At 49.5% G+C, this 24,557-nt stretch overlaps 1 protein-coding gene across 1 annotated transcript in view; it reads right to left on the bottom strand.

Moving 5' to 3' along the window:
* Nucleotides 1-3,232: 3,232 nt before the first annotated feature.
* LOC102433599 (dihydropyrimidinase-related protein 2) overlaps nt 3,233-24,557 on the bottom strand; it is a 66,794-nt gene continuing 45,469 nt past the window's right edge. Inside the window, exons 8-14 of the mRNA XM_006095029.3 lie at nt 23,436-23,556; nt 14,509-14,665; nt 14,070-14,211; nt 11,188-11,358; nt 6,208-6,387; nt 5,229-5,394; nt 3,233-3,705 (exon numbers count right to left, since the gene is read on the bottom strand). Coding sequence (XP_006095091.1) covers nt 3,614-3,705; nt 5,229-5,394; nt 6,208-6,387; nt 11,188-11,358; nt 14,070-14,211; nt 14,509-14,665; nt 23,436-23,556 — 1,029 coding nt within the window. The 3' untranslated portion in view covers nt 3,233-3,613. The remainder of the gene's footprint in view (nt 3,706-5,228; nt 5,395-6,207; nt 6,388-11,187; nt 11,359-14,069; nt 14,212-14,508; nt 14,666-23,435; nt 23,557-24,557) is intronic.

Below are 24,557 nucleotides of genomic sequence, written 5' to 3'. Positions count from 1 at the left end.
GCAGCCTCGGGGTGTCTGCGAGGGGTGGGGGAAAACTTGGGATGTGAACTGGGGTGTCCACAGGCATGAGCATGAGCCCTGAGTGTGGGAGGAAGCCAGTGGGACCAGGAGGATGGGCTGCGTGCCTGGGATTTCTAACACTTGGCCCAAGTCCCAACAGTGTTAGGGCCGGCCCTTATGGCCCCTCCCCACCCCCCACCTCAGCTCTTGGACAGACTTGAATTTCCTGGATCCCAGTGCTGAGTCGTGGGCACACCATGGAGGCAGTGTCAGAGCCAGCCCTAGACACGCCACACTGGCTCCTGGGGTCCCCACACTTGTCCTCAGGGCGAGGACCAGGGTCTCTATTTCTTCTGAAGGATGCATTTCTCTTCTGGTCACTGTAAATGTTGTATCGCCTCTGGCCATGTCTCCGTTTTGATTTGTTGCTAGGACGTTCCGAGCTCCCTCACGATTTCCCAACCTCATGGCAGGCGTGCTGTGCTAACCCCAGGCCTTATCTTATTTTTCCTGCTCTCATTTTCCCTTTGCTCAAGTACTGTTTACAAAAGCTTGGTGTAGTGTATATATTTTTGTAAACCACCTGATATCCTGTTTGGACAGGGGGATAGAAAACAAAAAGAGAAAGGAAGAGAAAAAGATGTCATCAGCCCTACGATGGCCTGGGAGCCCCCAGCATACACCCTCTTCACTCTCTTCACTCGGTGTTTTCAGAATAAAAAATACCAGTTAGCAGGGCTGTGGGGAGCATGCTTGGCACTGGCTTGGGGACAGAAAAACAAATGCTTTATGTCTGAGTTTCCTGCAAGCTCCTGGACTGATGCAAATCAGCACACATTAATCGCTCATCTTCCACGTCCCCATGCAGCTCAAGGGTGTCCCAGGGAGCCCAGAGGTCACCCACACTAACCGACATGGCCCCAGCCACTCCCACGTCCCATGGTAGGTCCGTAGCTGGATTCCGGGGCCCTGGTGGCCTCCCCAGTACAGTCTATGAATTTGACCCTCAGCTCCGCCATGCAGAGCTCTGCTGGGAATCAGACCTCAGTGGCCTGGACATGCAGTGACAACTCTGGAACGGGGACAGTCACCAAAACAAGGTCAAAGGGCCCAGGACGCTTCGGGAAGGGAGGTGGTGTGGGAAGGCCAGGCCAAGCAGCTGCCTCTTGAACATCTCAACACAGACACAGCTGTGAAACAACCACATTTTGCTTTATTAGGCGTTCCATAGTAATATAACACAGAGTTCTTAAGGAATAATAAACACGAGACTTATTTGTTTGTTTTTTAACCATAATTATTTTGTCATTAAGACAGTGGTTACAAAAAAAAAAAGGTACTCTTCTGGCTACACACGATGATGAGCTTTAGCACTGAAAGTTCCTCCTCATGGGTCACAATCACAATTCCAAGGATTAAGAACCATCTATTATGAAATCCTACACTGTTTCAGAGCATCAAGTCACTGCAGTTATTCAGATCTGAGACACTGTCGATTTATGTTAGCATTTACACATGACATTCATCTAACAGACACACAAAGCAAGCCAACAGGTACACATGCTTACACAGCCTGCGGGAATCTCCAGGTTTCAAGCGGTTTTAAGGAAACAATCCAAAGAACCAAAATGACCAGGACCTGGTACAGGAAAGACAGGAAGACTCAAGTGAACACTGAAGAGCTGCGAGTGTTTCTTAGAATTGAAACAAAAAATACTTTTTCCAACTGGTTCAAATTTCTTCTAAGTGAAGGTGAGAAAAAAAGCAAATATATTAAGTTAACCAATTATTCTTTAAAAGTGCAATTTCCTTTTCAAATAACAAATAAACAACAACAGTAATAAAAAATACACCCCAACCATAACCCCAAAGGCAAAATGTGTGGAGAGACAAGTGGAATGACGGGATGACCTACTTTTGTATGTGAAAGCAGCTGGGTCTTATGAAAGCCGCAGACAGACCGCACTTAGGAGAACCTGTACACACGCTTGGGAGGACATGCAACACAAATCAGCAAAGACAGGGACGGGCACAAAGGCAGCGAGTGAGAGGGTCACTGAGACAGAGAGGGAAGATGCTGACCCAGGTCACCTTTGGTCTCTACGGGCCTCATGTCCGACGTGTGAGTTTCTCCACAAGCAGCTCTGATGTGACATCGCACTCATTAAACAGATGTCTCCTTTTGCCAAGTAAAATGGGCTTTAAGGCCAATTTCCCAAGAATTTTCAGAGTTTAAAAGGCCTCCTGCATTGCACGATGTCTTTTGAAATAATGGGACAAGAAAAAAAGATTTTCCCCCAAAGTGAGAAGCCCCATTGTGTTCAGGAACCCCAAAAGACACTTAGCCAGGAACAGCAGGCTCTTGGGGCCACTCCCACTAGCTCAACAATGCTGAGCTGGTGGTTGGCCTGAGGGACTGGGTGGCTCACTCGGGTTTGGGGCTCACTTTACAGATTTGATTATGTCTAACAAGGTAGCACTGCCTGGAGGAAAAACTCGCACGTCCTGTAGCCTCAACTTCTGCCACATCTCGGCACTGCGTCAGGGTCTATTCTGGGCCTAGGTGTGCCCGTGAGGGTGGGCACCTCGGCCCTTCCCTGCACCTGGGAGGGTCTCAGACCCACATGCATATCCTCATGGTGATGGGTGGGTAGCACCAGTCTTACAGGGACAAGGACAGCAGATTACTATGGTTGTGATGACAAAGCTCACACCCCCCCAGGCAGGTTCTTATGACCACAGTAGAATGGTAGACCTGGTCATTTGAAGAGGCAGTGGGGAAGGCGAGAAACCAGTGTCTCAGAGACAAGGCTGGAAGAAACACAAAGAGAGAGGCATGAAACAAATTAAAAAGCTAGAGAGAGAGAGAGAGAGAGAGAGAGAGAGAGAGAGAGAGAGAAGAGGTGAACCGAGGAAAAGATTTATTCTGCAGCAAAATCTAAGCCAAAAAGAAAACCTGCCCTAAAAGCAGTCAGCCCAGAAGACTACGGAATGGTGATGTGGACATTCTGGAACCTCAGGAGGGACACGACGAGTTTGCCGACCACCCTGAATCAGCGTGATGGTTACATAATTGCATCATTAGGATGTCCAGTTCAAACCCCTTGTATTAGTATTGAATTAGGCTTTTCTAATTTAGTATTAAAAAAAAATCTCCCCCCTCCCCCACCCACCCCTTCCCAGCCCCATAACGAAAACATTTTTTTTTTTAATTTAAAAAGAAAAAGGCAGCTCTGGGCAATTCACTTTATCTTCCCTCCCAATGAAAAGGAAGATGATAAATACAACAGAGGTTGGAGATGAGAAACACCCTCATGGTGATTTGCTCTGTTTCGCATGTCTGAGTGTTGGATGCAGTCCCCTGTACGGGGCTGGTGGGTAGATGTGGTGTGATGTTTGTAGATGTGTAGAGAAGTGGGTGAGCAAAGTCAGTGACTCCGGGTGAGGGACGGAGTGTGAGGCCCAAGAGGGAGCCCCGTGAACTGGCTGCCCCACAGTAACTATCACAGGCTCTTTAAAAAAAAAAAAAAGGAAGGAAGGAAGGAAGTCTCAGAATGTCCTCAGGTGTCCCATCCCCCAACCCCTACCCCCCAGTGGAATGGGCCCTGGAACTCTAGCCCAGGCTGGTGATGTTGGCACGGCCCCCAGGGGGCGCCACGATGCGCTGGGTGGTGCGACGGGGGATGTTGTCGTCAATCTGAGCACCTGGAGAGGAAAGAGGGGTGAGGGTCAAAAGCAGAGTTACAGGAGTTCCTGCTCTAAGGGCCGGACCCACTCTTTGTCCTCTCAACACTCCCTGGAAGTTTAAACTACAAAGAAGTGATGGGCTTAAGGTGGCCAAAGACGCTGACGGTATAAAGCAGTACCTGCAGAAGCCAGTTGGATCCATCACTTGAAAAAGTAAAGCTACATATAAAGGAACACTCCATCCCAGGCTGTCTCCTGACTCGTTACATCCTGCCCCTACTCTGGTAGTCAGTTTGAGTGCAGCTTTTCCGAAGGCACAGCCCTCTGGCGTTATGTTCCCCTAACACTACTCACCTCATTGTCTAATATGATGGTTCCTTATATTAATGGCCTGGTGACATACGACAGCACAACACCATTAGCCCATTTTCATTTATGACAAAACTAAGGTTCGTTATTATTAAATCTTTCGAAAATGGGTAATCTGTATATGGCATATATGGCAATGTTCTAAAAACCAATATATCTGACCCCCCCCAAAAAAGGATCTAATTAACTGTTTAACACACCACAGAAATCTGGATACATATTTGTGGTTCAGACGGCTAGAAAAGTGGAAGGGTTCTAGTTATGGACCAAATGAAGGACTGGAAGGAAATTTCAAGTGTGGAAGCTCTAAAATCTTGACCCCTTCCTCTCATCGTCCCTAATATCACATATTTTATTCAAGCAAATAGCTAACAATTCTCAAATGGCTCTATTCTGAGCTCTTTGCATGCACATTAATTCATTTAATCCTCACAACAACTCCATACGGTAGCTACTACTATTATACCCATTCTATAGATGAGGAGACTGAGGCACAGCTGGCAAGCATCTGGACTACGAAGTTAAGCTGCTGAAACTCCATAAGCTGAACTATACAATATACAGTTGACCCTTGAACAACGCAGGGGGCAGGAGCGCCAACCACCTGTGCAGTCAAAACTCTGTGTATAATTCTGACTCCCTCAAAACTTAATTACAATGGGCTCTTCGCATCTGTAGTTTCAACCAAACATGGACCAAAATACACTATTTTAGATTTGTATCTGGGAATCTGCTAATGCAAAAATATTGTTTTTGATCCACATCTGGTTGAACAGTATTTATTGGAAAAAATCCACATATAAGTGGACCTGCACAGTTCAAACCCATTGTTCAAGAGTCAATTGTACTGCATATTAGGGGAGAAGAGAAATCCTGAAAAACCACCACATCTTTTTCTAGGATGGCCATAATACAGAGAAAAAAATGTCCTATTAATATACTGGGTATGCACACAGTGTACACATCATGCCATTATATGTGACACAAACTGATGTCAGGGCTCTGAAACCCACTGGCCACTGGCTGTGAATGACATCTCTGGTGATATCAGCATTTCCCACTTTGGGGAAAATGGGAATACCATTCATTTCTGCTGCTTCTCCTTCTACAAAAGTGATTCCAGACTCACCAGCCCCCTGCAGAACTGGGCCCTCCCCAAACCATAACCATACCAGACAAGCTGAATCCAGACTGGTGCAGGTTCCGGACAGGTGGGGCCTGCTGCTTGGCCGGAGACGTCTTAGCCGACGAGGCTGGAGTGACTGTCTTGGGTGTCACAGACACCTCGCACACAGGCCCATCGTACAGGCCACGGGGAACCCCTCTCAGCTCCGCCAGCTGCAAAACACAGGCCCCCCCGATTCAGGCCGCATTCGGAGGATGCCTCCCTGGCCACCCTCCGATGTGGAAGAGGAGAGGCTAGAACAGAGGCCGGTGAGATTTAGAGATGGGGGCGCTCCTTATGGAGGGCAGGGCAGGGACAGATGGCAGCATGGGGCAGCTCCAGGACTCCAGGCTAGTGATCCTCCTAGGTGGGTCATGGGTAACTGGTTACTCTATAAAAACTAACATTTCTTACCATTTTCCCCAAGGCACTTCCACTTAAACCTATAGGAATTCCAAATATATTGTGAAAGGATCTGTTTTGATGGTCAAGATCTGGCCCAAACTTTCTTTCCAATCTCACTCTCCCTTTAATACCCTTCCAACTCCATTGACCCCAGCCTGACACCTCCCGCCCAGTGCTGTAGACTACTCTCCATGCCCTGAATACACCATACGTTTTCCATGCTCATAACATTCTCTCTACATATTCCCGTGTCTCCCTTCTTTGACTTGCCAATCTCCCACTTAACCTCCAAGACCCAACTCAGAATGCCCTCTCCCCATGACACTTTCCCCCCTGACTCCACAGCAGTGGCTCCTGCCCCGGGACCCTATCACAGCACATGTCAGTCTCACTTCATTCTGGCTGGCTGTGGACACGGCTGACTCCTCTGCTGGTATTCTCAAGTCCAGGAATTAAAAAAAGTTTCCTTTTTCTCTGAATCCTTCGTACTCATCTTGATATTCGGACTCAAAGTGCTTAGAAGGGTTTATGAAACTGAATGTAATCCATGACAAAACAATCATATTCTCCAAGCTACTCACCCTGCTCCTTGCCTTGATACGCTTGTAAACAAAATCAGGGAAGGGCTTCCGGGGGATGTAGCGCCCAGAGCCTTCGGTGACATGAAGGGTGCCATCTTCCAGGACAATCTTCCCCTGGCTGATGACCACCAGCGGAGAGCCACGGCACTCCATGCCTTCAAAGATGTTGTACTCGAGAGCCTGCAGGAAGAGGGCACAGGACACTTAGATACGCCTGCCACCTTGGCTAGATTTCACCAGGCGGGCAACACCCACTGCCCCACATCACATGGACAAAAGAAAGACCCAGCGCTGGAGTCCCTGCCCCGCGGACCACACCAGCAGGCATTAATCTCCAAGTCTTAATTTCTCTGTCTAGAACATGGAATCATCTCTTCCCACCAGAAAAGCATGAGGACTTATAAATGCTACAAAACATAAGAGAAGGATTCCACGCATTAGCAGCGCCGTTGTTCTCACTAACTGAAGCTCCAATCAGGCTGAAAGCAGAGGCCTTCCGTGACTGAGTTCTAAAGTTAACCTGGAGTGGCCATCCTGGGCTAGGGTTTCCCGCTGTGAGCCTGGCTCTCCATACTGTTAGCGATGTGGTGAAGCTGCAGTCCCTAAATGAAAGCACTGGTGTAATTTAAGGGGCTTGCCTTCATAAGATGTTTGAGGTTTAGTTCATTTCCCAAACATGCAGCAATCCAAGCTTTTCAGGGTGAAAGAGTGGCGTATCTGTGTGCCCTCTTGGAAAACATGCTGGAAGCAAGGCAACAGAAATCAGGGGCACTGTGCTCCCCACAAAAACTCTACTGTCAGTCTCATCCTGCAGCTTCGGCTCACCCAGGGCCACCCCGACTCCCGGAGGCCTCCTGCTCCTTCCTGCCTGCCCTGTCACAGGCACCAATATCTGCGCTGAGCCCAGGAATGGAGCATAAATAGGCAGCTCCAACCATACAAAGCCGCTTGGGCTTCTGGGAGAATTCAGACCAGGTTATCAGCACTAAAGGAGTTAGCCTGGGAATGAGCTGTCCCGCTGCAGGTCAGCACCTCTGCTGATAAGCATGGAGAAGCCCCGGCTGGCTCCTTAGCTCACATTCGGTGTCAAAATGCAGTGGTGCTGGCCCGGCCAGTGTGGCTCAGTGGTTGAGCATTGACTCATTAGCCAGGATGTCACAGTTCAATTCCCAATCAGGGCACATGCCCAGGTTGCTGGCTCAATCCGTAGTAGCGGGTATGTGGAAGGCAGCTGATCAATGAGTCTCTCTCATCAGTGATGTTTCACTCTCTCTCGCGCTCTCTCTCCCCCCCACCCTTCCTCTCTGAAATCAATAAAAACATTTTTTTAAATGCAGCAGTGCTGACTGAGAACAGCAACGAGGGAGAGTCAGTACTGCTCTGAGGCTCCGAGGACTCACGTGGAAACAACCGAAGGAACGAGGCAGAGAGCATCTCGGAGGAGGGACCCAAGTGTGTCCCCAAGTCTTTCGTCGACTCTAAGACTCTTCCCTGAAGTCAGAATGTGTCTTACAGCAGGCGGCCCTGCACAGTCAGTTGCTGTCAGTGGAGACTGAACCGCGTGCTTCCAGGGGGACCTGGGTTTGCTTTTCCCTCTGGCCTAGAGGACAACCACATGGAATCCACTGGATATTAAATTCCCAGCTTCAGGTTCTTTTGGACCCTACAGGCAGCAGGAACTCAGACCTCCAACTCGCATAAGTACTGGCATTCGGGTCATACTCTCCGAGGAGGCATTTTGCCCTCTCTGTACCCAAAGCCAAAGTCAAGGCTCGCAGGCATTTGCCATCATATCCTGCGAGGCAGATTCCCCTCTCACTTACCCTACCCTGAGCACAAGCTGGTCCTCGGTGGCACAGCGTATTTTTATAGGGTCTGCCTCACCTTGACTGTGATGTGCCCTGATGGTGGCACATAAACTAATGGAACATCTGAGCACCGATGGCACTCAGATGTGGTGAGATGCAGAAGCTGTGTGACCACGGCAGCTCACTCAGCCCTGCCGCTCTCAAAGGCTTGGTGACGAGTGCAACACAAAAAGCATCCTACGTGTGCAGATCCCTGAGAGGATTCTGTCAGCTCTGAAATGACTTGGAAAGGGTGACATCCTTTAAGGGCTGGATCAAGCTCCCTCTCTGTCTTGTTACTCCACAGCTAACTGTCTATATTCTCACAGTCTCCCCTGCGCCCTACTGGAGCAACGGAGACAACCTTGGACCCGGTGCCATCTGCCTTGGGTTCACATCCCAGGCCGCTATTTGCCACTTGTGTGACTTAGGACAAGTCCCTTACACTCCTCTGATCCACAGCTTCCCTTCCTCGTCTACAAAAGGCCCACTTTGCAGGAATGGTGCTAGGATCGCAAGAAATAGAAAAACAAGAGCAGCTAGCATGCTCCCTGACACAAAGCCGGCATGTAGAGAACATTCCCTCATCCACTGTCTGGTTTTCCATTGCTCTGTCCCAACAAGATCGCAGGCCCTTTAGTGCCGACAACGTAAGACACATGTATCGAGTTTAACTGCATGTGAAGACTGAGCATAACCCGCTGCCAGAGCTTTGGGCCACCTCCCGTTCTGAGAAGATGGAGGAACCAGCCCCACGACCCTAAGTGACTAAAAAATCAACAAGTCAGTGGTCAGATCACAGTCCTCTGGGTGTTCAGAGCCCACCCTTTGTCAAACCATGAGGCGGTCCGGCTTGATCTCTCCCCAGTGTAGATGTGTTTAACCTACATCCACGGGGGCCCCTAAATTACTCATCTGGCTGGATGCCTGGAAGATCCAAGCAGGCTGTCAATAATAGTTATCTAAATGCTCCAAATTAACGCTAATCAGCGCTGTGGTAGGAAACACTCACATGGGACAGCCTCCTGTCTGTATTCTCCCAAATGACGGATGCTGCACAGGCGTGCTTAGTGTGGGCTCTTTAAAACAAGTGAGGATGAAAAAGAGGCACTTCTGGAAGTCAGCATGTCTTAGACGAGGTTGCCTGGCGGTAAAGCCAGGGCAGTGCTATCGCCCTCAAAAGGTTCGGGTGGAATGCCTGGAGGGAGAACCTGTCTTCTCGAATCATCGCTCCTTCACCCAGGTTAAGGGCGCCAAATGCAAGCTCCCTAGTGAGGTTGTCTGCAGTTTAAATGAGTCCAGCTCCGCCTTCGCAGGAAGCACCTCTGGGGAAGGACTGCAGGAAGGGGAAGCTGCTTCTGCACTGAACCCCGACCCGGAGGCGGCATACGCAGTCTGGCAGGGAAGCGCGCTGGACAATTCTGGGTTCTAATTCTGGCTCTACCGCAAAATAGCTATGTAACATTAGACTTAAGCTCTCTGAGCCTCCGTTTATTTATCTTCCCAATCGGGATAATAATACCATCCCTTTACTGAAAAGGCCAAATGAAAGAGTAAATGGGAAGGAATATGATGTTAACTGCATAGGAATATGGGGGTTCACTGGGCAGGATCCGCTACCTGTAAAGAAGCCACCCTATACCCCAAGAGGTTGTGATTAGGTTACAAGTTGGTGTGGCCGTGAAGCTATGCTGCAAAGCTAAGCCAGCCAGTGAGAAAGGAGGATGAAAGTCAACTACAAATAAATACCAAGGGCGGAGCAGCCTTCCCGGAAGGCACCCACCATCCCAGCACCCACAGGTGCCGGTAGAGGCTAGTGAGCACCACACCTCAAACCCCTCTGCTCAAATGGGAGAGGACTGGGGTGCAGCAAAGGGCCCAGGGCTGTCCTGGAGAAATGCCAGACGCCCACCCCTGAGCTGTGGTGGTACCTGGGAAAGGAGTCAGGCTAGCTGGGGTGGGCAGTCTAGAATCAGATTCCCTACTGAGCCAGCTTTCAATTCAGAACTTTAATTCACTTCCAGATTCATGAGTTTCTGACAAAACACTTCTGTCCTGTGTCCACTTCTTTTCCAAAGCTCCCTTTGCCCATACTCTTTCAATGTTATATCTATACAGATACATCGATATATCTATACAGACACATACACACAAAACTTTTTCTGTAAAAAACCAGTGGTATCTAACCTCTGCCTAAGGCCCCTGACCTGACTCACAGGACATCCAGAGACCTCATCTAAATCCCACACTCGCAACGGAGGAGCTTGAGACGTGACATGAGTTGCTTGCCCAAGGTCCCATTAACAAGTCAGGGCACCGCCAAACTCTGCAGCCTGGACTAAGAGACAAGAGACACTCCAGGGCCTTGGCCGGGTAGCTCAGTTGGTTAGAGCGTTGTCCCAATATGCCAAGGTTGCAGATTCAATCCCCGGTCAGGGCACATACAAGAATCAACAAATGAATGCATAGATAAGTGGAATAACAAATCTCTCTCTCTCTCTCTCTCTCTCTCACTCTCTCTCTCATCGATAAATGAATTTTAAAAATTAAAAAAGTGACACCCCAAACTCCAGATTCTAAAATCTTATCAGAATGGCTGCAGCAGGGAGTATTTCTTCTATTTGGAAAGAAGCCAAAGTCAATTAGTTCCTTGAGGACAATAAGAGCCTCTGTCATTTATGTTTCTATAGGGCAACACTGACATGAGAAAACAACGGCTTAAAAGAATAGACATGCCCGGTGGGCACCTCAGGAGTGTTTATTTAGGTCCCTGCACCAAGTGCCGCCATGGGAGGTGCTGCACCAAACTAGAAAAACGGAATGGTGTCTGACTCCTAGAAGCTCCCAATGTCCTGCATGACTGGAGGCTCTGAAGTCTGTAAGTAGAGACTCTATCTGTAAGAGAGGCTGTGGTACTCCAAAATGATAAGAGTAACTTACCGTCAGTCTTTTTGACCTCACTAAAGAAAAAAAAATTTTTTTATCAACAAAATGCAAATTATAATATATCCCAGGGAACGTTCATTCCTATCACAGTGCGTTCTCTCCCTCAATCCTGGGACTCCCCATGCCTCTGTTTCTTTCTGTGACTGTGATCTGTTTGGATTGGTTGCGCACAGTGAACAGGCCTTACACTGTTGTGGGTCTTGGCAGAGATGGTTTTAACGCTGTCGGGGTCCCAGATGACCAGGTCAGCATCGGATCCCACAGCAATGCGGCCTTTCCGGGGGTAAAGGTTGAAGACTTTGGCTGCGTTGGTGCTGGTCACGGCCACAAACTGGTTCTCATCCATCTTCCCAGTGACCTGCAGAGTAGAATACACACACAAACACACACACACACACACACACACACACACACACCAAAAACAGGTCAAGAGGTTGAAGGGTGGACCGCGACTCAGCAATAAAAGTGAACACACTTTTGATACATACGACAACTTGGATGTTAAGGGCATTATGCTGAGTGAAACAACCAATCTCAAAAGGTCACATACAGTATGATTTCATTTATATACACATTCTTAAAATAACTAAGTTACAGAGAAGGAGAACAGAATAGGAGTGATGAAGGTAGGGATGGGTGTGACTATACATGGGCAGAGTGAAGGGGCTCCTTGTGGTGACAGGGGACATCTGTACCTTGTTTGCAGTGATGGTCACATGAATCTCCATAGGACAAAAGGACACACACACACACACACACACACACACACACCACCATCGTTGATCGCTGGGCTTTGATATCTTACTATAATTATGTGAGATGCAGCTATCGGGGGAAACAGGAGGAGGGTACACAGGCCCTCTCTGTCTTCTCTTTGCAACTTCCTCTGAATATAATTATTTCAAAATGAAAAGTTAAAAAAAAAAGTTGACGGGGATACAAACGCCTCTTGAGGAAATATCATTAGACTTGAGTGGCTGTCCTTTTCAAAGATACGGCGCAAACCTAGGCTTCTAGTCTAGCCAATCTAGAGGTCTCAGCCCCATGTCTGGGTTTCTGCAGCCAATGACATTTCCTCATGTCCTTCCTGCACTTTCTCATCTCTACCACGTGTGCTCTATGTCCTTTCAAAAGCAGAATTTGAGGACGTGCCTGCATAGAAAACTACCCTAAAGTAGTAGAAAACTGGGCAAAGGAAATGAGCTGGTATTAAGAGGAAGAGAAAAATATCAATGGTCCATAAGCATATGAAAACATACTCACTCCAATTAGTAACTGAAGGGATTGAATGAAAGACAAAATTCACCCATCAAATTAGCCACATTTTGGGGGGTTTGATTATAACACCAATGAGGACCAGGTGGAAGAGACTGAGGGATGTCACACAATGCTGGCGGCACACAAATGGATGCAATCTTCCTGGAAGTAACTTTGGCAATATATATAGCAAAAGCCCAAAAAATATACATATCCTTTGACTCAGCAATACCACTTCTAGAAATTTCTCCCAGAAGCATAATAAAAGATGTGTCCAAGGATAGTCATCCCAGTAACAAAACCAGGTTCCCTATGGGAAGCTGAGCACTGGATCAGTCCAGTGGACGGCCTGACAGGCCCGAGAGGCTGCCCATTTCTTCAGTGGGGTGGGAGGTGGTTGTTTTGTTAAGGTACAATTCAATGACATACCCAGATGCAATTGTACAACTCGATTTCACTGTTCATATGTATCACCGATAAGGAAAATATTGCTTGGTGATGGTCAGACATAAAAGTACATGACAGCCCAGCCAATGTGGCTCAGCGGTTGAGCATTGACCCACGAACCAAGAGGTCGCTAGTTCAATTCCCAGTCAAGGTACATGCCCAGGTTGCGGGCTTAATCCCCAGTAGGGGGCATGCAGGAGGCAGCCGATCGATGTTTCTCTCTCAAGGATGCTTCTATCTCTCTTACCCCTCTCCCCTCCTCTCTCTCTAAAAAATTCAATAAAAACATATATTTTTTTTGAAAGTGCTCTGAGGCTTTCCTAACTCAATTCTTTCCTAAATCGATTCTGTATGAGAAAAATAAATTTTCACTGCAGGTGTAACTTCTCAGTCACAGCAGCAAACTATTTCCACTTAAAGTGTATATCCAATTTCTCAACTTATAAACATGCAATTAAAAATCACTTTCAAGACCACTTATGCAGTTACCACCAAACTACTGTCAAAACAGAAATAAACTTTTCCTGCATTAAAAAAAATCAGAAACAACATAAATGTTCAAAGAACATAAAGAATAAAAACAAGTTTTTCAGGTATATTTCAGAATGTGGAGACCTTTTCATGATGTATTGTCTTAATAAAACAGGCCGTGGTGTTTGCACACTCACACACACACATATCATATACACACATGTGCACTCTTGCACTGACAAAAAAATGGAAAGACATTTGGCCAACATATTAATTGTCATTAAATCTGAAAGATGGTGTCATGAGTAGTTTTCATTCACTTCCATTCTTTCTGGAACAAGGATATATTGTTTGCATAATTTAAAAAATTCGTTAGGAAACAAAATCTGTGCTGTTGTTATGTTTTAAAGCACTGAAAATGCAAAAGTCCCAAGACCCTTAAATGTCAGAGTATCTCAAAGCAGGCCCGCCACCAGCCTGTAGTTGTCATGGGTAGAAATGCTGAGCCCAAAGAGCCCTAAAAACACTTTTAAGGAGATGGAGTCCATTTCCAAGAATAGAAGGTTAACTGAGAAAGTCACCAGGTCTCTAAGGAAGCTTTTTCCTGACTAATCACAAAAGAGTCAAATTTTAAAGACTGTGGGGTATTGGTTTTTTTAGTCTCCACTGATCACAAATGATAATGATAAAAAATGTATATAAAATATTTAGAAGGAAATGAACTATATAAGGAGAGATCTTGGATTCCCAAACCTAAGAAATATTGTCATACAAACACCAGCTTCTAGAATTTTCTCAACTGCCATTGCAAGGCTGACATGAGACCGATGGCCCTCAGATGAGGAGGCCGGAGAAAGCTGGGGCCAGCCCGGGAGGGAGACCACTGCTCCTTACCACAGCCTTATCCCAGACGACGGACATCCGCTCCTCAGTGCCATTGGTGCCTTCGGGGATCAGGGTGAAGTTGTCCTTTCCGACCGCCTTCTGGGCAGTGTTGAAAGTACAATGGGCACTGCCAGTGACCTGGAGATCTCCACTGGAAGGGAAACAGATGACACCTATTTGTAAGGCATCTTAGGGTGTCACCGCACCACAGTGGAATCCTTTGGATATTGCATTCATCCCTGTCAGTTGGCCCACATTTTTATTCTAAATTCCCCTCCCCAAAATGGTGCCAAAGTGACAATCCCCTGTTCCCGTTTAGCCAACTGAGTTTGGAGAACACAGGTCTGTCTGCAAGCCTTCTTCTGCCCACCATGCTGTAACCCACCAGGTCAGGTTGGTCTGAGCGAAGACTGAGAATGGAAAGTGTGAACAAGTCGCCAAGACTCACCAGGACAGCAAGGAGTTCAGAAAGTCCGGAGTGGTCGGGTCAGGGCTCAGGGGTGGGGAGGTGACAAAAGCAGCGGCCTTGGCCCAGTTCTTGCTCCAGTAGTGGGAGCCATCAGTCCCCAGGCTGGCGGTGACGGGCTCGCCGTACACCACAGTTCCTGACAAAGAGAACAAAGCTGAACACCATGCAATGAGGGAGAAAGGAAACCAGCCTTGTTGGGAGTAGCCACCTGCCCAGCAGCATGTCAAGGACTCTCACCATCCCTTCCGAGAAGGTGCCAGCCGCATCTCACAGGTGAGGACACAGATACCTGAGGCCAAATACCTCATCCACCAAAGGCACCACCTCAACGTGTGTTCCCTCAGAGTTCACCTTGGGACCTTGCTCTTCTAACTCAACACACTCCATAGGTGATCCCAAACGTTCCACCTCCTACACTGCTCATTCCCAAATCATTAACACTCTCAGACTGCATTCAAGCATCCAGGCCCAAGTGTTGTCTAGACTCCTATTTTTGGGTGATCCATAGCATCTCAAACTTAACCTTACTGCTCACCAAATACTCCCCCTACTCTCCTAACACTTCCCAGCCCCCCTCACAGTGTCTAGTTCTAGCTAATGAGCTGAGAGAGGGGATGAGATGTTATACCAAGGAGCTGAAGCATTTGAGAGCAAACACAGATCTGCCCAGAGACAGTGTGGCTCCCTGAGTACCACCTGAAGGGAACTGCTGTTAGCACCCCGAGTCACAGCTGGCTGTGTAAGAGAAACAAAGGACTTTGCAGTACATACTGCGAAATACACTGTAAAGAAAGACTCTCAGTGCCCTGATGCCCAAATCATGTCCTTCTCTGTCCATTCATGGGCAAGCCAGACAGGTGGGAATCATTTACATCATAGAATGCCAATGCTTCAATGGCTGAGACCCATCCTTTCCTCCACTGCGTGTCCCATCCCTCAGCTCATTCTCCCCCAGCTCATCCCAGCAGAGCCTCCCGATCAGAGTTTAGATTTACTTTTGCTTTCCTAACCTTCTTCCCCAGCTCTCCATCCCTTCTCCATGACATTCCCGGAGTGATCTCCCTAAGACATCTTCCCAGGCCACTCCCTTCAAGAAGTCCTCCGAGGAGCATTTGCCTTCAAGCACAAAAAACGAACTCCTCGAACTCCTCGCTGCCACATCTGATGCAAGCCATTGTCCGGCGGCCTAACAAAGCTTATCTCCCCATTCACATCATCGGAAACTCAATCCAGTCTCCACTCCAGTACTCCAATAACCACCCATTTTGAATTTTTGGATTCTCCCTAGATGGACATACCCTACCAAACACGACTCTGCCTGCACATAGGAGGCTGAACTCAGTAAGTGTGTGTTAGGGTGATCTTTTACTAATGAAAGGCATCGGAGCTGAAATTTGATGCCAGGCCAGCCTTCCCACCTCCAGGAATCCCCTCTCCTCACCTCCTCCTGCCACAGGGCTACCCCACCCCCACAGCGGTCCTTCCAGCCCTTCCTCATTCTCCAACACAGCGTCCTCAGGGCCAAACACTTCTCAGTCAGGAATGTGTCTCCTTCCTCTCCACAGCCTTCCCGAGGCCTTACCTCCGGATAACTAAACCACAGGCCCTCTATGCCTTACCTCCAGATGGATAACTAAACCACAGGCCCTCTATGCCTTACCTCCAGATGGATAACTAAACCACAGGCCCTCTATGACGCAGCGGCCACTCTAGCTGGCTCCTCCCAGCTGTGCCCTCCAGCCTCAGGAATTTCATAAAGGAGTCCCTGTTCAGCCAGCGGCGTCAGAGGCCATGGCGGGCAGCTCTCTAGGGGAAATCGGTAACAATCCTGAAGCAGGAGGGAGGGCTCCACACCCGGGAAGCCCCACCCAGAAGGAAGCCCCGGAGCCAACGCTCAGAATCCCCTGGCAGGTCTCCTGGGTGCCGGACCTTCTCAAAGCCTCTCAGGCAGAATTCGGTCTGAGGAGCCAGCTGGATGTAAACAGCTCCAGCTCATTCCAAAGTAGAAAAACTCTGCACACCGCGCAGGCCCTGGCTGCCACCAAGTCCATTTATGAGATGCAAACGGGTTCTCGGGACCTCCGCTCGGGCTCTTCCCCTCCCGGCTCCGCGCAGCCAGGCCTGGAGCCCTGCTGGCTATGGCCATAGCACAAGGCAGAGGCTGGCGCAGGCATCAGGAAAACAAAGGACTCACAACCCTAACGTGTCTGAGTTTTGTTGACATGAAAAAGTTCAAGAAAGCAGAACCACCTGGAGAAAAAAATCCTGGACCACCATAAAGTTCCCTGATTTTCCCGTAACTTGCTCCTGCTCGTCCTCGGCCTGAATCTGCCCTGCAGTCCTGCTTTGGAAACCTGAGTGCAAGGAGCGTTGGCTCCTGAACGCATCCTGAATCCCCCTCACATGCGTGCCCTTGACTGCGGCCCTCATCTCAGTCTGTGACATACAACTGCTGGCGGCGCAGGGCTGGTGCACAGAATATGCACTCACCACGAAAGAATGAACTCAGCCTTCAACCTCTGGAAAACCCAGAAGTGGGTCAGAGTCCAAGGCCACTGCTGAGCAGCCCTGCCTGAGGCCCAGGCTGAGCCAGGGCTCCTGGGCCAAGGCCAAGCTGAGACGGGGGCACTTAGAGAAGGAGAAAGGCAGCTTGAGGTTCATTTCTGCTTTGTCCTTCCTGTTCAGATTCCAAGGGATCCTAAGATGCTGCGGCGGTCTTTTGGTTTATTCCTTTTCTTCAGCCCCTAAGGGCAGGGCAGGGCAGGAGTTAACCCATCCTATGGGAGACCCCCACCCCAGGAGGCGTGTGGGCCATGCTGGGGGCTGGGGGCTGCTCCCAGCACCAGGGCGCGCCCCCGTTTGACGCACTGTACCTGAGCGAGCCCTGACCCTCAGGCCACAGACACCACTGAGCTGCCTGCCAGAAACAATCACCACTAATCAGAATAAACCACGATGGGCTCAATTGGCCGATCCGCACTCCTCCACACACACTGCTGAGGCCTTCTTGGCGGAGGTCAGACCTTCCGATGTCCTTCTCCAGGGAAAGTCCAAACTGAAGGATGGATGGGACCCTGAGCCAGCAGCTGGCAGGCTCCCCAGGCCAGCCCGGAACTGCAGGGCCCGCAGCTGGTGCTGATTCACAAGGGGCTGGGGCCTGAGAGCATTCATGCAGAGTAAATGGGAGGCTGGGCTGTGACAGCGCCCCCATGGACAAGAAGCAGGGCAAACCCAGAGCAGAAACAATGGAAGACTGAGTACATGTATTTCAACACACAACCACAAAAGCACAGTGAAACACTGACTGGGTCTCTCTGTGTCTCTCTCTCTCTCTCTCTCTCTCTCTCTCTCTCTCTTTCTCTCTCTCTCGTCCGAGCCAGGAGCCAACAGCCGGGCCTACCCATGAGTAATCCCATCAGATTCTGGTACCCAGAGTGGTTCCAGAGGAAGAGAATCAACGTTCCCTGAATGAGTCTGGGGTTTTGGAATCGCCCCTCTAATCTGATTTGTTTTAAGGGCACTAATGACTCATTTCCACTAGGAAAGAGGGCAACAGGGATGTGCAAAATATCCCCACCACAGACACACTTACGATTTATTCTAGGAAGCAACGTTTGGGTTGACCGAGTGTTCGATACCTTAGGACATTTCTGTCAAATGGAGTAATCGTGCTAGACCACGTGGTAAAGAAAGGAGGGGCTCGGGGATGCAAGCTCACAGCCCAAGTGCAGCATCTGTGACCAGGGTTTCTGCCTGCCCTGAGGGAGATGCTCATCTGCAGCAGCCTCGGGCCTCAGACGCGGGAACCTGCACAGACTCCCATCCTGCAGTGGCTGCGTTACAGTGCAAACTGCATTCCCAAGGTCTGTGTCTGCTGCTAAAGTGAGGGCTTTGTCTGGGAAGGAATTTTTGCCTCCAGACAACCTTGGGGCTCCAGCTGCAACATCAAGTCTTCCCTGAGTCTCCAAGCCCCCAGGCCAGCCTGCAAATTTCAGACTTGCCAGTGGCTACAACTTCGGGAGATTCCTTAAGATCTCTCTCTCTCTCCTTCCCTTCCTCCCTCCCTCTCTCCCTCCTTCCCTCCCTCCCTCCCTCCCTCCCTCCCGCCTTCCCGTCCTTCCTCTCTACCTACCCTACCTCCCTCCTCCCTCCTTCCTGTTTCTCTGAAGAGCCCTGGCTAACAGATTTCTATGGAATGCACAAGCCAAGTCATGTGCCACTCTTTGGGTCCAAGACTGCCAGGCTGTGATTAGCATGACACTAAGGATCCATCCCCAAGTTGGGGTGGTCCTCCCGGCTCATCCATGACCACATGCTTCTCATTGTGCCTGCGTCATTCCTATTGACCCTTGTCTCGGTTTGGGTTCCCAGGGTTTAATGTCCCTCAGCAACCACCAGATGTTTTGAGCATTTCTGCATCTGATGGTGGGGCTGGGAAGGAGGCGGCTGGAGAAGGTTGTCTGCTGGCTAAGGTCGGGCACTCACTGCCCACACACTGTCACCCACACGCGGGAGGCATCTCAGCCACACTGGATGTCACACGTGGACAAAATGCAGCCTGAGGGAGCCCCCGCAGAGCAGTCCCAGAGGGGCCCTCAGTGGAGAGGGGGCTGGCCCGGAGTCCCGATCCCGGATTCGGTTTCTCATAGGATGAATGAGCTGGGGAGCACAATACTCACTTCCACATTTCAGTTTCTCTTTCATGCTAGGAGCCTATTAAATCGACAAATGTCCAAGTGCTTTTGAAGAGTAAAAACTGCTCAGGGCGGCCTGGTCCTGGCTGTCCCAGTGGACGGCACAGAGAAGGGAGGAGCAGGTGCAAGGCTGCCTCTGGGGAACAGTGTGGTCGTGGTGCGTCAGGCGGGCATGTGAAAATAGTGTTCATTTATGTTTTTCCTCATATCCTTGCTTCCCCAAACTCCCTGTTTTAGATGTAGGACCAGCACATGGGAGCCAATCAGAGAAGCAGGTGTAGGGTTAGGATTTTCCAGTAGCGCCCATCTGCAGAGACATGGCGTGTCCTCCCCTGCGGCCTGAGATAGGCGGTGCGTGTCTGTCAACATCGGCGCCTTCCTCTGCGCTCTGACCACACATGGCTGCACCTCTTTGGCAGCACTGACCATCTGCCATTGTGACCTTCTGCCTGTGTCCCCGCCCTGCTGGTGAAGGAGCTGAGGGCTAGGACCATTTCGATCACGGCACAAAGGCCTGAAGTATCACACAGTAAAAGGAAATAGTAGCCCTAGCCAGCTTTGCTCGGTGATTAGAGCATCAGCCCTTGGACTGAACGGTCTTGGGTTTGATTCCAGTCAAGGGCATGTACCTTGGTAGCAGGCTTGATCCCCTGCCCAGGTCAGGGCATGTGCAGGAGGCAACCAATCAATGTGTCTTTCTCACATCGATGTTTCTCTCTCTTTGTCTCTCCCACTCTCTCTAAAAAGCAATGGGGCCGAAACCGGTTTGGCTCAGTGGATAGAGCGTCGACCTGTGGACTGAAAGGTCCCAGGTTCGATTCCGGTCAAGGGCATGTACCTGGGTTGCGGGCACATCCCCAGTGGGAGATGTGCAGGAGGCAGCTGATCGATGTTTCTCTCCCATCGATGTTTCTAACTATCTATCTCTCTCCCTTCCTCTCTGTAAAAAATCAATAAAATATATTTTAAAAAAATAAAAAATAAAATAAAAAAAAAGCAATGGGGAGAAAATACCCTCAGGTGAAGATTAACAATAACAACAACAACAAAAGTACACAGTAAAAGCTCTTGAATGAATGAAAAATCTCTTCAATTTATAGATGAAGAAATGGAGCAGCGGAAAGTTGGCCTCACACTTGCCTCAAGGGCCAGAAGAATCCACCTGAAGAAAAGAATCCTTCGTAGAAAACCCTTGCCCGGGTCAGCAGGCGTCTTTCCTTGCTTCTCTGACCAGCCCTTCACTCAGCAACCATGTGAGTAGCAGGTATGCATGTTATACGCATCTTTATGAACAGCGTCTCACTCGAGCATCACTGTCGTGCTGTGCGGTAAGTCACTTTCCCTGCCCCCCCTTGCAGAGGGAAAATGGGGCCTAGAGATGACCCCTCCCCTGCCCAGCATCTCGTGCGAGTGCACAGGGGCCTGGCATCTGTCAGCACAGGAGGTTGATCCCAGAGTGTGAACGCCTAGACAGCCTTATGTTGTTGTTCTTCTCGGCCCATATTGTCCCAGACTGTGCTGGGTGTCAGGCTTTAGTTTTACCAGGCTTGTTGAGGAACTGAACCCCAACAGATACCGACAAGAAGATGGTCACCACATTTCCCATACTAAAATAATCTCAAAGCATCGAGTCCCATATTAACATGGATATGCATGGCCTGAGGCCAGATATCCCACCACTCGCCAGCCTCGGGGGTCAGTCTACTCAGCTGCCAAGTAAAGCAAAGTACGACCGCTGCCCAGCCACCTCCCAAAGTTGTTACAAAGTCCCAACAAGACAGAAAGAGTCTTAAGAGCCTGCAAAGCCAGCTAGGATTTCCATTCTTCCTCATAAGCACAGGATGCACTGGAGGGTTCCTGGCGCCTCGGTCCCTCTGAAGCAAAGGTTTTCCCGGACTACACAGTGAGCGAGAGTCTGAATGCAAGAGCTGCCCTGGGAACCGCAATGCGGGCACAGTTGGGACTCAGACCTGGAAGGTTCTAAAACAAACAGACTTCGTAGTCCCTTCTTCACCCTCACACCCTAATACGCACACAGCATCAAAGTCATAAAGACAACGGAGAGACACCTCGGGCACCGAGTCTCAGCGCATCAGAACAGGACTGTTTGTATAACAACATTCTCCAGCTCCACATCTTCAAGTGGGGAAACTAAGGCACAGAAAGGAGAAGGGTCTCCAGCGCACCTGCCAGGGCTGGCCCAGACCCGGTCTGGTGAGAGGCCTTCCTCCTCCCTCCTCCTGTGCAAGTCACAGGCTGAGTTCAAAAACAAGGCCTCAGTTAAATTATATTAAAATTACATTAAATGTTTAACTTTTTTTTTTCTTATTGTCATCTGAGTACAGGATGGTTATTAAAACAAATGAAATGGGCTGCCCACCACTTCCTCCTTCAGACACTGTGCCCACTGTGCCCGCGGGGAAGCAGTGGCTGTGACGCGCTGGGCGCTGAGGCTGACTCCCACACGCGCCGGCGTGTTAGAAGTGGGTGTCTGGGTGACACAGGGCCCTGGTGAGGGAGGGTCGCTCACAGTCACCATCCACCACGTCTCCCAGAAACAACTCACAGCCCATTCTGAGCAGACGAAGTTATTTTAGGTGAATCTTTTATTTCAAAAAGGCAATTCCTTCCAGCTGCCAGTAGAGGACGAGCTGCAGGAAGAGGATCTGGAGCCTGAGGGGCCCAGGAGAGCTCCAGGGAGGGCCTTCTGCAAGCCGCCCTCTCTTGGGACCAGCTGACTCCGTGGTCACTCAGCAGTTTGATCTAAGTCTTGCCCCAAGTCACCCATCAGTGAAGAAACCCTAGTCCTCCTTATCCATGCAGATCCCATCCCACAGAGAACTAGAAACCAAACTTCAAGGTTGGACTGCCCCTTATTAACAGAGAAAGAGGAATGCAAAGAGAAAGGTAAAGCAAAGGGAGAATGAGAAAGAGAGGCCAAGAAGAGATGCGAGACCAGGAGAAAGCAGGGCAGAAATCAAGAGAGAAATGGAGACACAAAGATGGAGAGAGTAACAGAACAAGAAATAAAAGAAATGGAGAAATACGGGACTGGAGAGATCCAGAGAGGCAAAGGGTGGGAACATAATGGAAGGAAGGAAGGAAGGAAGGAAGGAAGGAAGGAAGGAAGGAAGGAAGGAAGGAAGGAAGGAAGCAGGGAGAGAGGAAGGACCCTCTTATGATCTTATGATAGTCATGTTCACGTCAGGCCAAGAGCCACCTGTGTCCACTGCGTGCGATCAGGCTCTGCTACCCTCCCAAGCCAGGAACACGTGGTGCAAGTATCCAAACTCGCTGCCAAGGGCAGATTACAGCCAGGCTCGGCGGCATCCATAATGGATAAGGTGCCCACGGAACAGCTCTGGAAGCTGCACTTAGTAAATTAGTTTCCAATAACTTTGGAATAACACTTAAACATGATGGAGTGAGTCCCCATGATAAGATGTGCAATTAATACACTATTGCAATGATTGGGATAGTTTTAAATGTTCCTCACTCAGGTTTCTTAGGATATTTTAAGAATTACAAACACTGCTATTATAATTTTAGGGTCACCAAAATTAGATTATTGATCTAAGTCTTGCCCCAAGTCACCCATCAGTGAAGAAATCCTAGTCCTCCTTATCCATGCAGATCCCATCCCACAGAGAACTAGAAACCAAACTTCAAGGTCAGACTGCCCCTTATTAACATAGAAAGAGGAATGGAGAGAGAAAGGTAAAGCTTCAGCCCAGACTATATCAACATCATGTACAGGGAGTGACTTGGGCACCAGGAGGCCTGGACACGACATGTCCAGGGCAACACCCCCGCCCCCACCCCCAGGCTCTCTCACCCAGTGGACAGCACTACCAGCCACAAGGGGAAATGCATTTTGCAATAGAAAGTTGCCCAGAAGGGTGCTGCTGCTGCGGATGGAAAGTGATGCCATCTGTGTACGTGCCTAGTTTATCTAGACTGCATCGAATTAATCCAACCTTCCCAGAGGAGGGGGTGGCAGGGGGAAGTGTGCCTGCCCACCCACTGGTGCGGTGCACGGCTTTAAACAGGTACTGAAGGCCACGCGGTGGAGCAGGGGAGAAACTGGAGCTCCTGCCTTGCTCAGCTGTAATTAGGTTAATGCTGGCACGTGGTGAAAGCGGACCACTTGGCATGAGGGTCTGGAAAAGGAGCCCTGCTCGGGCCGGCAGTCAGGCAGCCAGCAGCACCTACCCTTTTTCCGGGCCTGGGCGATGACTTCAGCCGCGCTCTTGCTCATCACTTTGGTGATGTACAGGGGGCAGTTGGTCTGGTTGGCGATGGTAATCGAACGATTCACGGCTTCAGCCTCGACCTACAGAAAAGCATCTGAATGTGAGAACCGTGCCCACTCCACAAGCCCATCGTCACCCTCCACCCTGCAAAAAGGCTAAGTTCCTGGGAGACCACTGTGTCCTCAAGACTCTACCCTGAGTGGCACGCCAGAGGTGACCTGCCAGTGTCACTCCATGTTGACTGGAGTGAGCAGCCTCCCTTCCTGGCCCTTCTGAGGGGTTCAGAGTGTGGTGGACAGGCCTGCAAAGCCGCAGCCTGGGAGATGTGCAGCTTCTCGGGCCTCGCCCACACCCACAGGGCCAGCACCTCTTGGTAGTGAGACTAGAAGTGGTTTTTATGCTTGTTAACATTTGAGGACCACCATGCACAGAAACACTGCTCCCAATGTTAGTACTTCATTCCAGCTGCGTGGTCTTGAGTCAAGACCCTCATTGATGTGATCATTTGTGCTGGGCTTCTGTACGATGCTCACAGAGGAAGCCAGCACTGACAAAGGGACAATGCGGCCTCACAGGGCCCTGGGGATGGAGCAGGCAGCATCTGTGCAAACCAAAGTCCCTGTGTGTGTGGACCATGGCCGTGGCCAGCCACAGGCTGGTACGACCTTCAGCACAAGAAGGGAAAGAGCTGCTCTAATCAATAACGTGATGCTTTAAACCTGATGCTTCAATGGATGAAAATTCAAAGACCCCATGGGACGACTGCTAAACCTGATCAGATAAGACTACTTAGAACAAATTATATCTTACAGAGGAATCAGCCATGCGTTTAGAAAGGGCAACTGAAAAAGCAAGTAAAGCTGTGAAACAATGATGTCAGAAAGGCTTTTATTCCCTCCCAAATCTGGGCAAAAGGCTGTGGCTTTATCTCTTTGAGGCAAGGGGCCGGGCATTACTCGGCTTTTTGTAGCCTCCGTTGCCCCCTCAGCCGTTCCCAATGTAATGCCCAGTGCACAACAAGTGCCTGAAAATGTTTACTGAACAAATAAGTGGCTTCCTTCTATGTTCATGGTTAAAGCGA

Source organism: Myotis lucifugus, unplaced genomic scaffold, assembly GCF_000147115.1.
Source record: "Myotis lucifugus unplaced genomic scaffold, Myoluc2.0 scaffold_148, whole genome shotgun sequence".
Lineage (NCBI taxonomy): Eukaryota > Metazoa > Chordata > Mammalia > Chiroptera > Vespertilionidae > Myotis > Myotis lucifugus.
The sequence above is the reverse complement of the archived record's forward strand: the minus strand, read 5'-3'. Positions and strand labels throughout refer to the sequence as shown.